At 45.8% G+C, this 20,888-nt stretch overlaps 2 protein-coding genes across 3 annotated transcripts in view; one reads left to right on the forward strand and one right to left on the reverse strand.

Annotated features, from left to right (window-relative positions):
* Positions 1-3,880, reverse strand: part of ABCF2 (ATP binding cassette subfamily F member 2) — a 30,908-nt gene extending 27,028 nt beyond the window's left edge. Inside the window, exon 1 of the mRNA XM_074985414.1 lies at positions 3,690-3,880. The gene's annotated coding sequence lies outside the window, so the exon portion shown is untranslated. The remainder of the gene's footprint in view (positions 1-3,689) is intronic.
* A 564-nt stretch (positions 3,881-4,444) lies between these two features.
* CHPF2 (chondroitin polymerizing factor 2) lies at positions 4,445-20,330 on the forward strand. 2 transcript variants are annotated; one of them, XM_074985419.1, is made up of 5 exons: positions 4,445-4,580; positions 5,417-6,334; positions 9,347-9,911; positions 10,324-10,506; positions 16,529-20,330. In XM_074985419.1, the coding sequence occupies exons 2-5, from the start codon at positions 6,057-6,059 to the stop codon at positions 17,789-17,791; spliced, it is 2,289 nt and encodes a 762-aa protein (XP_074841520.1). In that variant the 5' UTR covers positions 4,445-4,580; positions 5,417-6,056; the 3' UTR covers positions 17,792-20,330. The 2 variants fall into 2 exon arrangements, with proteins under 2 accessions (XP_074841520.1, XP_074841519.1); XM_074985418.1 differs by lacking the exon at positions 4,445-4,580 and having other exon boundaries at positions 4,970-6,334.
* Positions 20,331-20,888: the final 558 nt, after the last annotated feature.

Here is a 20,888-nt window from a genome sequence, read left to right on the forward strand (position 1 = left end):
TTGTTAAAGAGGGAAAACAAAGGGCTTGTCTACTTCAAAGGGAGGATGGTAAGTAGGGTGTTGGGAATTTATTATGAAGCACTGTGGTGCATATGCAGCACTTCATTAAGCAAATTCCCCACCTCAGCAACTCCATAGTGTTAAACTTCGACTTGCCAGCTCACATGTAGCCACAGCTAACCCACCAGTACTTCAAAATGCCGGGGCAACTTTGAAATACTGGGGGTGAGCTGCAGCTACACGTGAGCCGGCACTTCAGAGTTGCCACAGGGGGAATTTGCTTAATGAAGTGCTGCATATGCACCACAGCACTTCATTAATAAATTCCCAACACCCTATTTACCATCCTCCCTTTGAAGTAGGGAGCTAATGTAGACAAGCCCAGAGAGTAGTAATCAATGGTAAATTTTCAGAAACGAGGGTGGTAACTCGTGGTATCTTCCAATGGTCCATACTGGGACCAGTCTTATTCCACCTATTTATAAATGATTTGGAGAAAGGAATAAACAGTGAGGTGGCAAAATTGGCAGAGGACACTAAACTGCTCAAGATAGTTAAGAACAAAGCAGACTGAAACACGTCAAAAAGATCTCAAAAAACTTAGTGATTGGGTAACAAAATGGCACATGAAATTTCATATTGAGATACATAAATAATGCACCTTGGAAAAATAATCACAACTAAACATACAAAATGATGGGCACTAATTTAGCTATAACTATTCAAGATAGAGAGACCTTGAAGTCACTATGGATAGTTCTCTGAAAACATCCGCTCAGTGTGCTGCAGGAGTCAAAAAAGCAAACAGACTTAGGAATAATTAAAAAGGGATACAGAATAAGACAGAGAATAGCTTATCCCTTCTGTATAAATTAATGGTATGCCCACATCTTGAATACTACGTATGGATGTGGTCACCTCATCTCATAAAAGATGGATGGTGAAAAGGTTCAGAAAAGGACAACAAAACTGATAAGGGGTTTTCAATAGGTGCCACATAAAGGGAGATTAAAAAGACCGGAACTTTTCAGTTTAGGAAAGAGACTAAAAGTGATATTACAGAGGTCTATAAAATCATGACTGATGTGGAAAAGGTGAATAAGGAAAAGTTAATTACTTGTTCCCATAACATAAGAACTAGGAGACTAGTCACAGAGAGATAGCTCTTAGTCTGTATCTTCACAAAACAGAAAAGCAGTCATGTAGCACTTTAAAGACTAACAATTTAGTAGGTGATCAGCTTTTGTGGGGCAGACCAACTTCTTCATAGCTAGAAATGACTAGACCTGGCAAAGGCATCCATGCTGTCCTCCACAGTCCTTTCCAGATCTGAAAAAGTGGGTCCACAACACAAAAGCTCATCACCTAATAAATTATTTTGTTAGTCTTTAAAGTGCTACCTGATTGCTTTTTTGTTTTGACAAGAACTAGGAGTCATCAAATTAAATTAATGGGTAGCAAGCTTAAAACTAACAAAAGGAAGTTCTTCTTCATTGTGCATAGCTCCCCTGTGGAACTCCTTGCTAGAGAATCTTGTGAAGACCAGGACTTTTAACAGGGTTCAAAAAAGAATTAGATAACTTTGTAGAAGTTAGGTCCATCAATGCCTAGTAGCCAGAATGGACAGGAATCTGTCCCTGGTATCTGTTTTTGTTAGAGGCTGAACATGTCTGACAGGAGGGGTCACTTGACTGTTTGTTCTATTCATTCCCTCAGGGGCATGTGATATCAGCGACTTGTGAAAAGACAGGATACTGAGCTCGGGAACCTTTGGTCTGACCCAGTATGGCTGTTCATATGTTCTCATGTAAGATATGGGCCGTGTCTAAACTGGCCCCAAACTTCGAAATGGCCATGTAAATGGCCATTTCGAAGTTTACCAATGAAGCGCTGAAATACATATTCAGCACCTCATTAGCATGCGGGCGGCCACGGCGCTTCAAAATTGACGCGGCTCGCTGCCGCGCAGCTCGTCCAGACGGGGCTCCTTTTCGAAAGGACCCCGCCTACTTTGAAGTCCCCTTATTCCCATCTGCTCATAGGAATAAGGGGACTTCGAAGTAGGCAGGGTCCTTTCGAAAAGGAGCCCCGTTGGGACGAGCTGCGCGGCGGCGAGCCACGTCAATTTTGAAGTGCCGGGGCCGCCTGCATGCTAATGAGGCGCTGAATATGTATTTCAGCGCTTCATTAGTAAACTTCGAAATGGCTATTTACACGGCCATTTCGAAGTTTGGGGCTAGTGTAGACATAGCCATGAATTGATAGAATCGGCTCAGTCGTCCATCAGATGTACTTGTTACTGAGTGTCCAGGGAGATTGAAATATTCTATGTTGCTGTTCTTGGTGTCTGATTTATGTCAAATTATTCTTTTACGTAGAGACTGTCCATTTTGGCCAATGTAAATTGCAGTGGGACATTGCTGGCACATGATGGCATATATTATATCAGTAGACGTGCAGGTAAAGGAGCCCCTGATGGTATGAGTATCAGAGAGGTAGCCATGTTAGTCTGTAGGTTCGAGAACAACAAGAAGTCTTGTGACACCTTATAGATTAACAGATAATTTGGAGCATAAGCTTTCGTGGGCAAAGACCCGCTTCATCGGATGCATGAGTCGGGGGTGGTTTCAAAGGGGTAATTAAAGAGTGGGGTCCCAGTACGAGAGAGGGCCAGAGCTGACAAGGTCTATTCAGCAAGGTGGAAATGGTCCAGTATTCCACCTTGCTGAATAGACTTTGACAGCTCTGGCCCCTCCCTCTTACTGGGACCACACTCTTTAAATACCCCTCTGAAATCACCCCGCCACTCATGCATCTGATGAAGCAGGTCTTTGCCCATGAAAGCTTATGCTCCAAAATATCTGTTAGTCTATAAGGTGCCAGTGCCACAAGACTTCTTGTTGTTCCTGATGGTATGGTTGATGTTGGGTCCTGTAGGAGAGCATTTCAAGCTCCCTGGACACTCAGCACCAGATTTAAAATTAGCAGTCCTACAACAAAAAATTTCAAAAATCGAATGGAGTGAGAAATCTCTGAGCTGCAATTCTTTTGCAAATTTGACTCCATCAACCAAGGATTAAACAGAGACTGGGAATGGCTGGCCCCTTAAAAAACAGATTCTCTGTGGTGGAAGTTCACGCCTCCACATTACAATCTGACAGTGGGCCACATCCCCCCTGAGTGATCTGACTTGTTTTTTCTCCTCTCTTGATCTATATTACTGATAATGGGCCATTTCCACCCTGACTGAATAGACCTTGTCAGCTCTGGCCCTCCCTTTTACTGGGACCCCACTCTTTAAATACTCCTCTGAATGCCCCCCCCCCCACTCATGCATCTGATGAAGCAGGTTTTTGCCTATGCAAACTTATGCTCCAAATATTTGTTACTCTATAAGGTGCCACAGGACTTTTTGTTGAACCCCCTCTAAGTCATCCCAACCAGGACCTTATCAAGCCAGCACTAAAAAACCTCCAGGGATGGAGAATCCACCACCTCTCTAGGCAACGCACTCCAGTGCTTCACCACCCACCTGATGAACTAGTTTTTCCTCATATTCAACCTGCTTCTCTCCCTCTGTAACTTCAGACCATTGCCCCTTGTTCCGCCCTCTGTCACCACTGAGAACAGCCTCTCCCCCACCCGGTTCAGAGCTCCCTTCAGGAAGCTGAAGGCTGCTGTCAAATCACCTTGAAGCAGTGAAAGCCTCAGAGATCTGCCCTTCCCTGTGCTGTAACTGGAGCGCTTCCCAAGGCTGAGCCTTTGCCGAATCCGGAAAGCGGGCGGCTCCGGGCCCCGCGGAGCTGTAGCCAACGACGAGCCGGCGCCGGGCAGGCGGGACTGCGAAGAAGACGGGGCATGACCATACAGCCGGGAGAGGCAGCTCTGCCACTGGCTGTAGAGCTGCGCACGCGCTCTGACCCAGACTGCGGAGGAGCGGCAGGGGCTCTGAGTGCAGGGAGCTAAGAGGAAGACCATAGACAGGGGAGGACCGGCCGGTCTCGGAGTACAGAGAGGCAAGAGGGAGACCATAGAGAGGGGAGGACCGGCAGGGGCTCGCAGTACAGAGAGGCAAGAGGGAGACCACAGAGAGGGGAGGACTGGCCGGGGCTCGGAGTACAGAGAGGCAAGAGGGAGACCATAGAGCGGGGAGGACCGGCCGGTCTCGGAGTACAGAGAGGCAAGAGGGAGACCATAGAGAGGGGAGGACCGGCCGGTCTCGGAGTACAGAGAGGCAAGAGGGAGACCACAGAGAGGGGAGGACTGGCCGGGGCTCGCAGTACAGAGAGGCAAGAGGGAGACCATAGAGAGGGGAGGACCGGCAGGGGCTCGCAGTACAGAGAGGCAAGAGGGAGACCATAGAGAGGGGAGGACCGGCCGGGGCTCGGAGTACAAAGAGGAAGGACTGAGCTCGGAGAGAGGAAGAGGAAGGAGTAGTGGCGACGGAGCGGGCTGGCATGAGGAGGTTGAGCTGGCAGCTCCTGGAGCCCTGGCCGGCTACGAGCAGTGCCAGCCTGACCCTGCACGCAGGGCTGCTCTTCACCCCTGGCCTCTTCTTGCTTAGCCGGCACGGCGCGCAGGTGAGGCAGGTCAGCCAGGAAGGCTGAGCTGGGCCTGGGCTCCTGCCAGGAGAGTGTCCCACAGGTATTGGAAGCGGGCCCTGCCGCGCAATTCCTAGGCATGTGAGGAGCCCCGAGCTGGGCTGGGGGCCAAGCGGAACCTCCGGAACCCCTCGCTTCCCATCCTCAACTGTCACAGGGCTCACCCCATCGTGTCTGTGAAACTGGGGCTCGTCCAGCCCCTGTCCCCGAGGGCGGAACTGGAAACGTCTCTCTAGGAACTTCCCTTGCACGGGGATCGGGGCTGTACCGTCCAAGCATCAACAGGATACGTTTCTTTCTTACACCTCCGAATGCTAGCTGCGTTCAGCCCTGCCTTGAAGAGAATTTGGGAGGAAGAGGAGAGCTCTTTCTCCAGGTCCTAATCCATCTGTTGCCTTTCTGATGAAGCTACCAGCTAAGGCCTGTGATGGTGATGCTTGTTACGTTGAGCACATTTGTCCAATAAGAGTTGTGTTGCAGCATAGGCCTTAGGGGTAGGAACCCCAATATCCTTATCTAGGCAGTCCCCCAGCCCCAATCTAGGGTTGCAATGGAGCTTGTATATTGGTGGGGGGAGGGGGAAACTCCTGCCACCCATGTCTCTCCCCTTCTCCTTTCATACTGCATCCTTTCATACTGTAAAAAGCACTAGCTAATCTCCCTGGCATTGTCTCAGAAGTGGAGTCTCTGACCTCTTGTCTAGTAGGGGGTGAATGGTAATCCCATCTCTGGAGTTCAGGGTGTCCTAATCTTAATTTGACTCACCACAGAGTTGTCAGTAAGGCAGATTCAATCTTGCAGTTCTGGCTGTCCAGTTTCTCTCTAGGTAGTCTGGATGGAGCCATCAGAAGTGCAGCAGCTGGGCACCAAGCAACAAGCAGTTGGAACAGGCTTCATGCCAGCAGTTAGTCTGGGTCACCAGTGAGACACTGTCTACCGCCTGCAACGTATCAACGTTCCATGTTTCCAGATACTATTTCAAGGAACCTGAACATTGGGTTCTTTCTCCTTTTGTTCCTAAAACTCCTGTACTTGGAAGTTTGGGGAAATTTCTGAGCCCGTCCCATGTGGAAAGTGTCTTGAGGTTCTTGGAGCTGACTGGATTCACAGATCTCAGGGCTGGAGCCCTCTCCACCTCACCTGTCAAGCAGCTGGAAATGACTTGGCAGCTTCCCAGGCATGGACACTACCTTGGATTCATTTAATTCTCTTTCCAACATGAGCCATATTGCCAAATTTTCTAAAGGTTTGTCTGTGACACTGTTATGCGCCCATGACTGGGCTGGATGTATGGCCTACTACTGTCTTTAAGTGGGAAATCGTGCCTTTCACGCTTCTGAATCACTATTTTCTCAGGTTCTGGTGCATTTTTAGAACTCCCTTTGTCCAGACTTTTCATAATTCTAGATACTTCCTTGTTGAAGATCCTGCATATTGTTTTATGATAGTTTTGCCATGCGTTTGGCTACTCTTCTTGCCTTCCTGCGGCCTGCACTGCCACTCATTCTTGGCCTCTCCTTGGGATGCAGTCTAAGCCTGCTGCGTGTCTCCTGGATCCAGAGTGATGGGGAGGATACTTGCATGAACTCAGGGGCAAATAATGGGCTGTTTGCAGGGAAAACACAGCAGGACTCTGTTGCTGGAGGAAGGCCAGGCCAGAACGATGAGGACTTCAAACCTAGGATTGTTCCCTACTACCGAGACCCCAACAAGCCTTACAAGAAAGTTCTCAGGTAAGAGACTCTCCTTTGGAATAAGTCATTGTAAGGTGAAGATGACCACTGAGAACTAACATGTGGGTCACATCAGCTCTTACTAGCTAGACTGGGTTGGTTGAAACTATGTTTATTGTATGTAGTATAATAAAACAGCTTGAAGATTGTGATATGACAGGGTATAACCAGCACAGTTTTAACAAAGGGACGTTATCTCCCACTAATCTATTAGAATTCTTCAAATGTGGCAAAGTACCAGATAAAGGAGAAGTGGTTGAAAACTTAGTTGAACTTTCAAAATATCTTTGGTAAGATATCTCACAAGGGCCTATTAAAGAAATTAAATTCTCCATGGGTGAGAGGCAGAGTCTTCTCATCAATCAGACACTGTCTGTGAGAAAGAAAACAAAGAGAAGGAATAAGAAGTCCATATTCATCATGACAAAAATCTAGTAGCCAGAGTCTCAAGATTCCATTCTAGGATCTGTATTAAAACAAAAAAGCAGTCATGTAGCACTTTAAAGACTAACAAAATAATTTATTAGGTGATGAGCTTTCATAGGACAGACCCAGTTCTCCTTCCCACAAAAGGTCATCTCCTAATAAATTATTTTGTTAGTCTTTAAAGTGCTACATGACTGCTTTTTTGTTTTGATAGAATACAGACTAACACGGCTATCTCTCTGTCACTATAGGATCTGTATTGTTATTAACGATCTGGAAAGAAGGGTTCTTGGAAGCATGCATTCATCCCAGACGTCCCTTTGTGTCAGTTGATGTGGCGTTGTAGACACCTTCCCTAATTAGTGGGCAGTGTCTGTCTTCCTAGCCCCCTTCAATGTCATCATCTCATGCTTTATGGAGAAACAGACTTATCTACTGAGTTTAATCAACACCTACCATATTCCTCATATAACTATGAGATTACATTCTCTTTGGTGTATATGCTTAAAAAGGTAGAAAAGAGTTTTTAACGTTACCCTACTTTTCTGAAACACTAAGACCCTCAAACTGAATTCGGCTGTCACCTCTTGCTTCAGGCTTCCTCTGTTTCTACTGATCCACAGTTGTTCTCCTAGTTAGAATTAATGAAACATGACTGACTATTACCCTGCAAGAATGGCCAGCCCCTTTTTGACTGAGCTGCGAAGCACCAGTTTTAACCCATTTTTATTACAGTATTGGGTAGACACCCCAATACAGAGTTGACCAGTAAAATACCAAAATTTGCAGATGACATATTGTTATTTTGGTAAGTCTAGACCAGAGCAGACCATGAAAAACTTCAGGAAGACTCCATTAAGTTAGATGAATGGGCAGCATTATGGCAAATTGAATTCAGTGTTGCTAACTGCAAAGCAGTACGCATTGGAAGAAAACCAGATAATCTGCTCCTTCCTTACACATTTCAAAATCAACTGAGGAGAGCAACCTGGTATCATTATAGACAGCTGCATGGAGATATCTGCTCAGTCTGCAGGTGCAGTGAAAAAATGCAAACAAGGCATTGTTACATCAAGAATAGAATGCAGAATAATAAACAAAATATTGATGAATTTCTGTGAGTTAATGGCATGGCCTTTATCTGGGAACAGTATGCAGTACGTTGTGGAACCAAGGGGGTTCAGAGAAGGAAGATAAGAATGATCAGGTAACAGAAAAAATCTTCCCTTATGTAGTGGCTGAAAAGACTGGGATTGCCATCTCGGCACAGAGACAAGTGGGGGCATGACTAAAGTATATAAAATAATGAAGGGTTAGAGAAAGATCAGCATCTTTTCTTCCTGCCTCAAAATATAAGGAGAAAAGAAGGGAGATCTGATTAAATTAAAAGGTGGGAAATTCAAAATGGATCAAACGAAATGCTTTTTACTCAATGGCACCGGTGAAATCTCTCTCCTCTGGCACCCTTGAGATCTGACTGGTGTCGGACAAGAGAATTTGCTGGACCACAAAACGCCAATATTTTCCATCACATTACTAACACTTCCACTTCTTAATGGGCTCTTAAAAGACAGTTAGGGGCAAATTACAGCTATACAACAACACAGAACATGGAATGCTAGGACTGGTGTCTGTAAGCAAACTTTATGGAACCACGGGAGACCTGGCCACACCCCCATAAGTGGTCATCCCTCTAACTAAAATCACGCCAGATTACATAGGTTGCTGGATCAAAGAGTTCCAGATTAGAGAGTTTCAACCTGTAGTGCTAACATAAATTTTGGAAGAAGTATTTAACCTTGCACTCCAGGTTCAAATAGTCTAACTACTATAAATTAGAAGGCTTTTTGCAGCTTCCTCTGAAACATGATGCTGGCCATTATCAGAGGCAAGATAATGGATCAGATGGACCTCAATTTTGATGTAAAATGGCAATTTCTGTTTTTTTAGTGCTCAGATAGGAGACAGAATGCAAGGAGCAATGTGGGGTCTTGGTAGGGACTGTACTCCCCTTTTAGTCAGTGGTGATCCTAGTACTATCATGTGGCGCTATGAGGTGCTGGACTGATGGCTGGGTAGGTCTCTAGGGGTCACTCCCATTTGAAATAATGCTGCCAGACTGCTACCTTTCGAGAATGACATAAAAGCAAAATCCTGATAATTTGTGGCACTTTTGCAGAAGTCAAGATGTGCTCCCACACACAATTCCTATTGAATGTGTCACATTTTTTTGCCATAAACTATCATTCAGCTTTCCTCTGTAGCTGTTAAACCACCGCTACATCCCAGCACGGAAGGGGCAGTCTTTCATTAGTGGATGATGCCCTCTCTTTGTAAAGTTGGGGCATTTGTTAGAATGGTAACTGGCTTTGGTTTCTGTGAAGTAGGAAGGTGCTTTAAAAATATGAGATCAGTGATGTGTCCACATAGCTGAGCCCTAAATCGAGCTTTGAAAGGAACTGGATTACTTGAATCTTCAGCTGTGAGGAGAGGTTCCCTCTCTGCCTTTGAGCCAAGTATGGGGTCAGATCTGTTTATTTCCCTTCTGTCAGTTACATGTGTTGTAACTGTGGCTTTTCCCTTCAGAACTCGCTATATCCAGACAGAGCTGGGCTTCCATGAACGGCTCTTCGTGGCTGTGCTCACCTCCAAGGCAACCATGAACACAATGGCTGTGGCAGTGAACAAGACAGTGGCCCATCATTTCCCACACCTGCTGTACTTTACAGGATTGCGCAGTGCTAAGGTGCCACATGGCATGGTGCTCGTATCACATGGGGATGAACGTCCAGTCTGGCTGATGTATGAGACCATGCGCTACATCCACCAGCACTTTGGGGGTGACTATGACTGGTTTTATGTCATGCAGGATGACACCTATGTGCAGGCTGAGCAGATTAAGGCCCTGGTGACACACCTAAGCATTAACCAGGATGTCTACCTGGGACGTGCTGAGGAGTTCATTGGGGGGGATGAACAGGCCCGCTACTGCCATGGTGGTTTTGGCTACTTGCTTTCCCGGAGCCTGCTGATCAAGCTGCATCGGCATCTGGACAGCTGCCGTAATGAGATTCTCAGTGTGCGCCCAGATGAGTGGCTGGGACGCTGCATCATCGATTTCCTGGGCATCAGTTGCGTCTCCCAGCACCAGGTATTGTCCCTCTGGGGGCTAGGGCAGAGCCCAATAGACTCCGCACACTCACAAGCGTATGTTGTAGGTCAAAGGGGTGAGTGCCACCAGCAGAAAGGAATTGCATGGGACAAGAGCCTACTTGTCACCTTCAGCACTTGGGTGGTGGAACTAGATGGACATTTGAGAGAACAGATTTCATCCACATCCTCCTTTCACAATCTTTTCAAGGGGATGAGAAGCAGCCTGGGGGCGGGGGGGAAACAAGGAGTTTGATATATGAAGCAAGGAGAGGAGTATGAAACCTGCTGTCAGTGTCTAAGAATATGTTCTCTGGCTCTCAACCCCTTCAGAGTGAGCGGAGAGTGTGCGGATGGCTCAGTGTGAGTCTCAAGGTTCCTAACCAATCTTCCTGACTCTTATCTATTTTAAGGGCCAGCATTATCACTCCTATGAACTGGCCAAAAATGCAGACCCAGAGAAGGAAGAGAGTGAGGACTTCCAGCAGGCGCTCACTGTCCACCCTGTTTCTGATGGGACCCTCATGTACCGGCTGCACAAGCATTTCAGCAGGATCCAGCTGGACAGAGCCTACCAGGAGATCCAGCAACTCCAGGTATCTGGGTGGGGAAGCACTGTCTGGGAACCTGTGAGGCAGAAAGGGAGTGTGAGGTCATACAGGGTCTCTTTTTTTCCAAGATGTGTGAGGGAACAGAGTATTTCTGACAGCCAGGCAGTGGCAAACTCCTCTACAGAAGTAACCCCATGCACAAATAGTGTACGGTTTCAGAATCACTCCATCCTGCACCACCAAAAAGTCAGAAAGCTCTAGGTGGGTTGAATGGATCAGGCCACTTGCCCCTCTGGAGCTGGAGAGTGGGGCAGGAGAAGGGACCAGACAATTTGCCTCTCCAGGAAAAGAGTATCTTAGAACATTAGCCTAGTAAGACAGACTTTAAACTACATTTAAAGGGGGCAAAGGACAAAAGCAGTGGTGATGTTCACAGATGGCTAGATATTGGGAGCAAGGGATGGAAAATTACAGTAGGATCATAGGAACTGCAAGAGAAAAAACTGAAGGAATCTGCTCAACATTATACATGTCTACACAAAAGCAAGGCGTATGGCGAATAAGCAAGAAGAACTGGTTCTAATAGTAACTTAGCTTGTGCATGACTTAACTGTCATCAGAGTAAAGTTGGTAGGATAAATTTCTTGACTAGAATATTGGTGTGGAGCATTGGTGGCCAACCAATTAGGGACTAAGAGCCATGTTGACAGACTGCAAAGAGCCACATGTTATATATTTTTATCTATTTAGATAAAAATAAATATATAATAGGTGGCCCAGTGTCTTTGCCCAGAGTCAGGAACCCCCGGCCCTCCGCTGTAACTCAGTCCCCTCCCACTCTCTCAAATGCAGGCAGCCCCAACCCCACCCACTGTAACTGAATCCCGTCCCGCTTCTCCAGAGCCAGGCAATCCCAGCAGGCAGCACTTCCAGTGTACAGCTCCAAGGATGAGTCACATTTAATGGTTCAAAGAGTCATATGCCGCTCGAGAGCAACAGGTTGCCCACCCTTGCATAGAGGGATAGAGTTTTTTCAGGAAGGCCAGATGAAGAAAAAAGGGAAGAATTGTTCCATTACACACGGAGTATATATATATATATATGCTTGTTCTGAGTCCACAGAGAGCTGAGAGACTGAGAAATTGGAAGCATCTGGGTGAAGATAAAAAGGAAAAACAGAGGAGCAAAATAGGGTAGAGTTTAAGACAGAAAAATCAAAAGGAAGAGTATAAAATGGAATATAACTGATTAGGTAGTAGTTTTGTTGAGAAGTTTTGAGGTGTATTAGTATATTATAAATTCAGTGTGAGCCAGCAATGGGATGCAGTTGTGAAAAGGCTAATATCTGGGATGTAGTAATTGGAATGTCATTTGTAACACATGGGAGATATTTGTCCCATTCTGCTTGGCCTCCCTTGGATTCCAGTTGTGTGCGCCACGGTTCAGAAAAGATATGAACAAATTAAGAGTCCAGAAAAGATCAATACAAATGATAAAAGGTCTAGACAACCTGAGGAAAGATTAAATTGAGCGTGTTTACTTTTGAAATAGAAAACGGGTGAGAGGCATAGTTCTCCCTAAGCTTTGCATCTGCGCAACTTCCCATTAAGCCCTGCACAGAAGCTGTTAAGTCCTGCACAGCGGCTTCAGTGCTGCACTGGGGAGAGAAGCCTCTCCCTGAGTCCTGAAGATGTAGTACTAGTAGGCATCTTTCAGTCTGTATAGACTATGGATCGCGCCCTGTAAAGTTTCAATTGAGGACTTCAGGATGGCAAAATCCTCCCCACTCACCCCAGCAGGGAGCTGGCAGAGGGGAGCCCCACTTTGATGGCCCTAGCATGGAGCCACCCAGGTAAGCCCTAGGCGTCTCCACTAACCTGATCATCCTCCTGCACCACACAGTGCTCGTATCCAGCCCCTCCACAAAGCCTGCACTCCCAGCAGGTGCCCTTGCACCCAGTCCTTAGCCCTAGGCCTGAGCCCCATCCCCACCAGTGTTCCCTGTAAGCTTAGCACTGTGGTGGCCACCCAGGAGAGATTCAAGTGCCACCCAGCTGGTTAGTAAAGTTCCCACAGCCTCCCACGGTGGGTAGCATGTGTTTCTGTTGGTTGTTCATATCTTCACATGTCTTTCTACATATAACAAAATTTATTCTACTTATGAATGAAAAAAATTAGAGGGTACATTCACCCCCACCCTACAAATTTTGTGTGTGCCTGTATGCAAGTTATATATTGCACTGAGTGGAATTAATTTTCTTCTGTAGAGCAGAGGCTGAAATAATTAAAGGGATCACTGGTGTGGGGAACCTGATAAGTCTTCAGATATGTCAAGGGACATTATAAAGAGCATGAGGATCAATTTTTTTTCCTTGTCCACTGAAAGTAGGAAAAGAAGTAATAGGCTTGATGTCTGCAGCAAGGGAGATTTAGGTTAGATGTTAGAAAAAAACTTTGACTAAGAGCAGTTAATGTCTGGAACAGGCTTCTGAGGAAAGTGGTGGAATCCCTGTCATTGGATGCATTTAAGAAAAGGCTGGACAAAGGCCTGTTAGGGATGGTCTAGGGCAGGGGTCTGGAACCAAAATAGTGAGAAGAGCCATTTTTTTCAAATTTGGTTACAAAATCAATACTTTGAGCGACACAATGCATGTGAATACAAGACCGTCCTTAATAATGTCAAACTGTAACCCCTATTTTAAGAACAGTGCATGCACACACACACACATCCCACAATGCACATATTAAAGGGGGAGTTATCCAACCTTCATAGATTATACATCATTTGCTATTTAGATATGAATTGCTCAGAATTTAACAGAATTTTTAAAATAATCATTAATATTTAATTGTATTGAGTGAGTTACTCAGGGCTCCTTGGGGTCAAAGGGAGGGAGGAAAGTTTGCTGAAAACCTGGCCAGGATGTTCCCTGCAGTGGTGGGGCGGGGAGCCAGGCTGGGAAGGGGACTGGGATGCTCTTACTTAGCTGTAGCAGCTACAGCAGGCTGGGTCTCTCTTCCAGGTATCCAGACAGCAGGAGTGGCAGCTGAGGAGGCCACCTGAGCTGCATTGAGCCAGCCCTCAGTGGGGGCTGCTGCCCAGTTGTAAGGGCTGCCGAATTTAGCTGCGCTCTATAGGTTGGGGCTCAGACATTCAGCACAGCTGGGAACTATAGGCAGCAGATTTGCTCATGTGCTCCCCCGTACCCAGGCCACCATACGCTCCTGATAGCTCTGCAGACGGGCCTTGCCTGGTGGGTGTTTGTCAGCAGAGGCAGGTAAAGGGGCCAGTGGCAGTTGCACAGAAGTCCCCCATGACAGATGCACCCCATTCCCCCTCCCCCTCAGCCCCTGGATCCACCCGCCCTCCCTGGCACGCCACCTCGTGGCTGATCTTAAACAACTTAACTTATACAACTTAAATGTATACCCCAAATAAAAAAACACAGTAAGAGACCTAACAAAGAACCACCATGGCTTAACAGCCATGTTAAAAAGGCACTGAGAGAGAAAAGGGCAGCTTTTAAAAAGTGGAAATCAAATCCTAGTGAGGAAAATAGAAAGGAACATAAACACTGCCAAATTAAGTGTCATAATGTAGTAAGAAAAGCCAAAAAAGATTTTGAGGAACAGCTAGACAAAAATTCAAAAAATGATAGTAAAATGTTTTTTAAATACATTAGAAGCAGGAAGCCCGCTTAAAAAAGCAGTGGGGCCCTTAGACAATAAAGATATAAAAGGAGCGATCAAGGAAGACAGTGCCATTGCGGAGCGATTAAATGATTTCTTTGCTTCAGTCTTCACGGCTGAGGATGTTACAGAGGTTCCTAAATCTGAGCCAGCCTTTTTAGGTGACAAATCTGAGGAACTCTCCCAGATTGAAGTGACATTAGAGGAGGTTTTGGAGTTAATTGATAAGCTGAATAGTAACAAGTCTCCAGGACCAGACGGTATTCACCCAAGGGTTCTGAAAGAACTCAAATGTGAAATTGCGGAGTTATTAACAGTGGTTTGTAACCTATCCTTTAAATCCGCTTCGGTACCCAATGACTGGAAGACGGCCAATATAACGCCAATATTTCAAAAAGGCTCCAGAGGAGACCCTGGCAATTATAGACCGATAAGTCTAACATCAGTACCAGGCAAATTAGTAGAAACAATAGTAAAGAATAAAATTGCAAGGCACGTAGAAGAGCACGAATTGTTGGGCAAAAGTCAGCATGGTTTCTGCAGAGGGAAGTTGTGTCTAACTAATCTATTAGAATTCTTTGAAGGGGTTAATAAACATGCAGACAAGGGGCACCCAGTGGACATAATATACCTAGATTTCCAGAAAGCCTTTGACACGGTCCCACACCAAAGGCTTTTATGTAAATTAGGCAGTCATGGGATAGGAGGAAAGATCCTTGCATGGATCGGGAATTGGTTAAAAGACAGAAAACAAAGGGTTGGAATAAATGGTAAATTTTCACAATGGAGGGGGGTAATTAGTGGTGTTCCCCAGGGGTCAGTCCTGGGACCGATCCTGTTCAACTTGTTCATCAATGATCTAGAAAATGAGGTAAGCAGTGAGGTGGCAAAGTTTGCAGATGACACCAAGTTGTTCAGGACAGTCAAAACCAGAAGGGATTGTGAAGAACTACAAAAAGATCTCAGCAAACTGAGTGATTGGGCAGCAAAATGGCAAATGAAATTTAATGTGGGTAAGAGTAAGGTAATGCACATTGGAAAAAATAACCCAAATTACACGTACAACATGATGGGGTCAAATTTCGCTACGACAGATCAGGAAAGGGATCTTGGAGTTATAGTGGATAGTTCTCTGAAGACATCCACGCAGTGTGCAGTGGCAGTTAGTAAAGCAAATAGGATGTTAGGAATTATTAAAAAAGGGATCGATAATAAGACAAAAGATATCATACTTCCCCTATATAAAACTATGGTACGCCCACATCTTGAGTACTGCGTGCAGATGTGGTCTCCTCACCTCAAAAAAGATATATTGGCATTAGAAAAGGTTCAGAAAAGGGTGACCAAGATGATTAGGGGTTTGGAACGGGTCCCATATCGGGAGAGGCTAGAGAGACTGGGACTTTTCAGTCTGGAAAAGAGGCGATTGAGGGGCGATATGATAGAGGTATATAAAATCATGAATGGTGTGGAGAAAGTGAATATAGAAAAATTATTTACCTTTTCCCATAATACAAGAACTAGGGGACACCAAATGAAATTGATGGGTAGTAGGTTCAAAACTAATAAAAGGAAATTTTTCTTCACACAGCACACAGTCAACCTGTGGAACTCCTTGCCGGAGGAGGCTGTGAAGGCCAGGACTCTCTTAGGGTTTAAAAAAGAGCTCGATAAATTTTTGCAGGTTACGTCCATAAATGGCTATTAGCCAGGGGTAAAGTATGGTGCCCTAGCCTTCAGTACAAGGGCAGGAGATGGATGGCAGGACATAAATCACTTGATCATTGTCTTCTGTTCTCCTTCTCTGGGGCACCCGGCATTGGCCACTGTCGGCAGACGGGATACTGGGCTGGATGGACCTTTGGTCTGACCCAGTATGGCCATTCTTATGTTCTTATGATCTGCAACGAGTGGAGGGAGGGAGATGGCTGGAGATGGCCAATGCTGTGGAAGATGCAGGTGAGTGGGTGTGGGGGAAGAGTGGACGCAGAACCACTGCTTCTAGTGCCGCCCTCTGCGGCCAAACCACTCTCTCTGGGGGCCCAAATGGGCTAGTGCTAGATCCCTCTTATTGACCTGCCCACAAGAAGGGACCCACCCCCCAGCTGCCAGTGGTTAAACCAACTGAATTGAGTTGTTTTGTTTCAGCAGTGGCAGGGCAGGGAGCTGCAGAGGAGTCAGTGTCCAGAGCTGCAAATGACTCCTTAAAGAACCGCAGGTTGCTGACCTGTGATCTGGGGCATACGTGGTTCTGCCTCAGGTGGCGGCAGGAGGGGAGACTGTGGATTATATGATCTCTTAAGGTTCTTTCCAGCCTTACTCTCTTCCCCCGTCTCACCGCCATGATTCTATAAATAGGAATGTACTTTCTTCACAGATGCAGATCAGGAACCTGACATCGCTGACACCAGCAGGTGAGGGGGGACTGACGTGGCCCATAGGTATCAATTCCCCCTTTGTCCCCAAATCCCGCTTTGAGGTGATTAGCTGGGACTACTTCACAGAGCAGCACCTCTTCTCTTGTCCTGATGGCTCCCCCAAATGTGAGTTGGCTGGAGCCAGCAAGGCTGATGTTAGTGACATCATTGAGGCAGCGCTTCAGCAGCTCAACAGCCGCTACCAGCCCCAGCTTCGTTTCTACAAGCAGCAATTGCTGAATGGCTACCGGCGGTTTGACCCCACACGGGGCATGGAGTACATGCTGGACCTCTTGTTGGAGGCTGTAACCCAGAAAGGTCACAGCCATGTTCTGGCTAAGCGAGTGAGTCTAGTGCGGCCCCTCAGCAAAGTAGAGATCATCCCCATGCCCTATGTGACAGAGGCCACACGTGTGCAGGTGGTACTGCCCCTGACTGTGCAGGAGTTGGACTTTGTTAGTAACTTCCTGGACATGTTTGCCATGAATATACTGGACACACATGACAATGCCCTACTAACACTGCTCTTCATCTACCAGCCTTTTGATGCTCAGCGGGTCAGCCAGCTAGATGTCTTTGCTGGGGTCAAGGCTATGGTGGGAGAGCTAGAAAAGCGCTATGCAGAGGTGAAAATCCCCTGGATCAGTGTCAAAACTGAGGTGCCATCTCAAGTGAAACTCATGGACATAGTGTCGAAGAAGCACCCTGTGGACACCCTCTTCTTCTTGGCCAGTGTTTGGACAGAGGTTAACACGGAGTTCTTAAATCGCTGCCGTATGAATACTATCAGCAACTGGCAGGTCTTCTTCCCAATGCACTTCCAGGAGTTCAACCCAGTGCTGATGTACAATGGAGAGCAGGCTGCCTCCTCTAGCACCGACTTCCTGAGGGATGGGCACTTCGACCGCCATGCCTTTGCCGAAGCTTGCTTTTACAACTCTGACTACATGGCAGCACGCACCAAGCTGGCAGCTGACATTTTGGACCGGGATGACGTGCTGGAGAGCATGGAAGTGTTTGATGTCTTCCTTCGCTACTCTGGCTTGCACCTGTTCCGGGCTGTGGAGCCAGGGCTGGTGCAAAAATATATGCTCAGGAGCTGCAACCCACGACTTAGTGAGGAATTGTATCACCGCTGTGTGCTCAGTAACCTGGAAGGGCTCTCCTCCCGCTCACGCCTGGCCATGGCTCTGTTTGAGCAGGAACAGGCCAATAGCACCTGAAGGACTAGATGCCACCAGTGGTTCCCCAGCACCTTAACACTTGCACCTTCCACCCTCCTTCCCAGCCCCAGTCCTGCCCTGGGAAATTTGGGTGTGCGAGGCCAAAGGCGGGAAGGGCAGTTGAAAGATTTAGTTTCGTATGAAAAGTGATTAAAGTTTCTTCCCCTGCAAATTAATTTGGATTTCCTTTCAGATTACCACAAGTTTCTTTTCATTTACAATTATCCAACTGGCAGAGTTTATTTTTATTGTTTCAGTTTTTTAGAGTAACACTCCCACAAAGTGGGTTGTGAGTGTTGGGAAGAGGGAGAAAATTATAAAATTATGTCCAGTTTGCTCAGAGCTACATAAAACTCACCCAGAGCACTTGTACAGAGGAAGTAAATAAGAGATCTAAGTAGAACAAGTATACGTTGACTGCGTATTAATGTGTGCACTGTCCTCATTCTCTGTGCCACACTTGGATTCCCTGAGGTGCTCACTGCTGCAATCTCACAAACATCTCTTGAACCCAGACTTGTCAGTGCTGTACTGTGTTTTCCTCTTGGAATTCCTGTTCTTCCACTCTGTTAATATGCAGCTTCCTTAGCCCAATGCCAAACATTCACTTCAGAGCCTAGCAGGGAAAAAATTGCCAGATGTCCTCACCATCTGAATATCGACTAGTTTGAATGCAGTGTAGTTGTAGCTCTCAGTCCCAGGGTATGAGAGAGACAAGGTGGGTTAGGTAATGTATTTTATTGGAATAACTTTATCAATGAGCTGGAAAAAAGGGGTGAACAGTGATATAGCAAAATTTGAAGATTTTACAGAACTACTCAGACTGCAAAGAGCTACAAAATGATCTCAAAACAGGGTGGCTGGGCAATAAAATGACAGATGAAATTCAGTGTTGTTAAATGCAAAGTAATGCACACTGGAAAACATAATGCCAACTGTACATATAAAATGATGGGTACTAAATTAGCTGTTACCACTCAAAAAAAGAGATCTTTGAATCATTGTGGATTGCTCTCTGAAAATATTGACTCAGTGTGCTGTGGCAGTCAAAAAACATATAGAATGTTGGTAATCATTAGGAAAGGGATAGATAAGACAGAAAATATCATTTAGCTTCTATATAAATCCATAGTGTGCCCACATCTTGAATACTGCCTGTAGGTTTAGTCACCCCATCTCAAAAAAGATATATATTGGAATTGGAAATGGTTCAGAAAAGGACAAATGCAAATGATTAGAAGTACAGAACAACTGCCATATGAAGATAAATTAACAAAATCGGGACTTTCAGTTTGGAAAAGAGATGACAGGTGGAAATCATAGAGATCTATAAAATCAGGATTGGTGTGAGAAAGTAAATCAGGAAGTCTTATTTATGCCTTTTTGTAGTACAAGAAGTAGGAGTCACCCAATGACATTAATAGGGAGCAGCTTTAAAACAAACCAAGGGAAGTATTTTTTCCACACAACACGCAGTCAACCTGTGGAAGTCCTTGCCAAAGGATGTTGTGATGGCCAAGACTATAACAGGGTTCAAAAAAGAACTAGATTAGGTTTGTGAAGCATAGGTCCATGGACGGCTATTAACCAGGATGGGCAGGGATGGCATCGCTAGTGTATGTTTGCCAGAATCCAAAAATGAGCATGAAGCTAGACAAATTCAGATGAGAAATGTATTAATTTTTAACTGAGGGTAATTAACCATTGGAACAATTTACCAAGGGTCATAGTGGAGTCACCATTATTGACCATTTTTAAATGGATATTGAATATTTTTTTACAAGATATGCTCTAGAAATCATTTTGAAGAAGTTCTATGGCTTCTGTTATACAGGTGGTCAGCCAAGATGATCACAATGGTCCCTTCAGGCTTTAGAGTCCTTCTCCATTATTTACCACATTTCCCTGGGGATCAGAAGAGTCAGCCCACTGGAATATAACAAGAGGTGTACAGGTGCTTGGGTGCAGGCTCATCCAGCAGTGCATCCCAAGCTGTCGGTTTACGATTTTCAGTCACGTCATTCACATAATGAGGTTGACCTACATCCTGCCTTCTTGCCTGGACAGTGGATGTGTGAACTCCTCAGCCCCCCAGACAAGTGTTTCAGGACTTGGCCAGTATACCCACTTTATGCTCTGTTTTTCTACAGGTGCTATACCTCATGTTTGAGATATAGCTACACACCCAGCAGCATCATGCCTCTCAGCCCAAGTTGACAACATTAGACAGCAAGTTGTAGGGCTTGGTCTTGATCATGGACTCTAAAGCCCAGGCTCTTCCCAAGACTTCAGAGCCTAAGGCACAATGTCTTCACAGCTATTAATTGTGAACCCAGGTCTCTTGACTCAGGCTGGGAGGATTACTACCATAGGTGGTATAGATATATCCTTTGATCCCTCAGTGGAGATCTACTTGGGTTGACTGCTCAGTCCACTGTGAGTTTGCCAGAATCTGACTTTTGGGACATAGAGGCTGTGTCTACACTAGCCAGAAACTTCGAAATGGCCATTTTGAAGTTTACTAATGAAGCACTGAAATACATATTCAGCGCCTCATTAGCATGCGGGTGGCCGCGGCACTTCAAAATTGACGTGGCTTGTCCAGATGGGGCTCCTTTTTGAAAGGACCCCGCCTACTTCGAAATCCCCTTATTCCTATGAGCAGATGGGAATAAGGGGACTTCAAAGTAGCCAGGGTCCTTTCGAAAAGGAGCCACGTCAATTTTGAAGTGCTGTGGCCACCCACATGTTAATGAGGCGCTGAATATGTATTTCAGCGCTTCATTAGTAAACTTTGAAAGGGCTATTTGCATGGCAATTTCGAAGTTTTTGGCTAGTGTAGACGTAGCCCTACACTCATACCTTTTCTGGGACCCGCCCTTATGGGGATATTTTCATAACATTGCTTTAGCCTGGCCAGGTCAAATAAACCTTCTAGTGTACCATTACCTTATTTGTGGAAATACTCTTCCACCAGGGCAGTGGTTTCCATATACATCGCAACCTAGTTTTTTTGCATACCATGAAGCCTTTTCCTATAAGCCTCAAGTGTCACTTCATGCTTAAGTAGTAGAATCTTTTTAACTGTTTATAATTC

This window comes from Carettochelys insculpta, chromosome 2 (assembly GCF_033958435.1).
Source record: "Carettochelys insculpta isolate YL-2023 chromosome 2, ASM3395843v1, whole genome shotgun sequence".
Classification (NCBI taxonomy): domain Eukaryota; kingdom Metazoa; phylum Chordata; order Testudines; family Carettochelyidae; genus Carettochelys; species Carettochelys insculpta.

Excerpts from the sequence above, each read along its gene's own strand:
- CHPF2 (XM_074985419.1), top strand. The coding sequence starts at position 6,057 with ATGCGTTTGGCTACTCTTCTTGCCTTCCTGCGGCCTGCACTGCCACTC. Across the intron at positions 6,335-9,346 it reads CCTTACAAGAAAGTTCTCAG|AACTCGCTATATCCAGACAG; the intron begins GTAAGAGACTCT and ends TTTTCCCTTCAG. Across the intron at positions 9,912-10,323 it reads GTTGCGTCTCCCAGCACCAG|GGCCAGCATTATCACTCCTA; the intron begins GTATTGTCCCTC and ends ATCTATTTTAAG.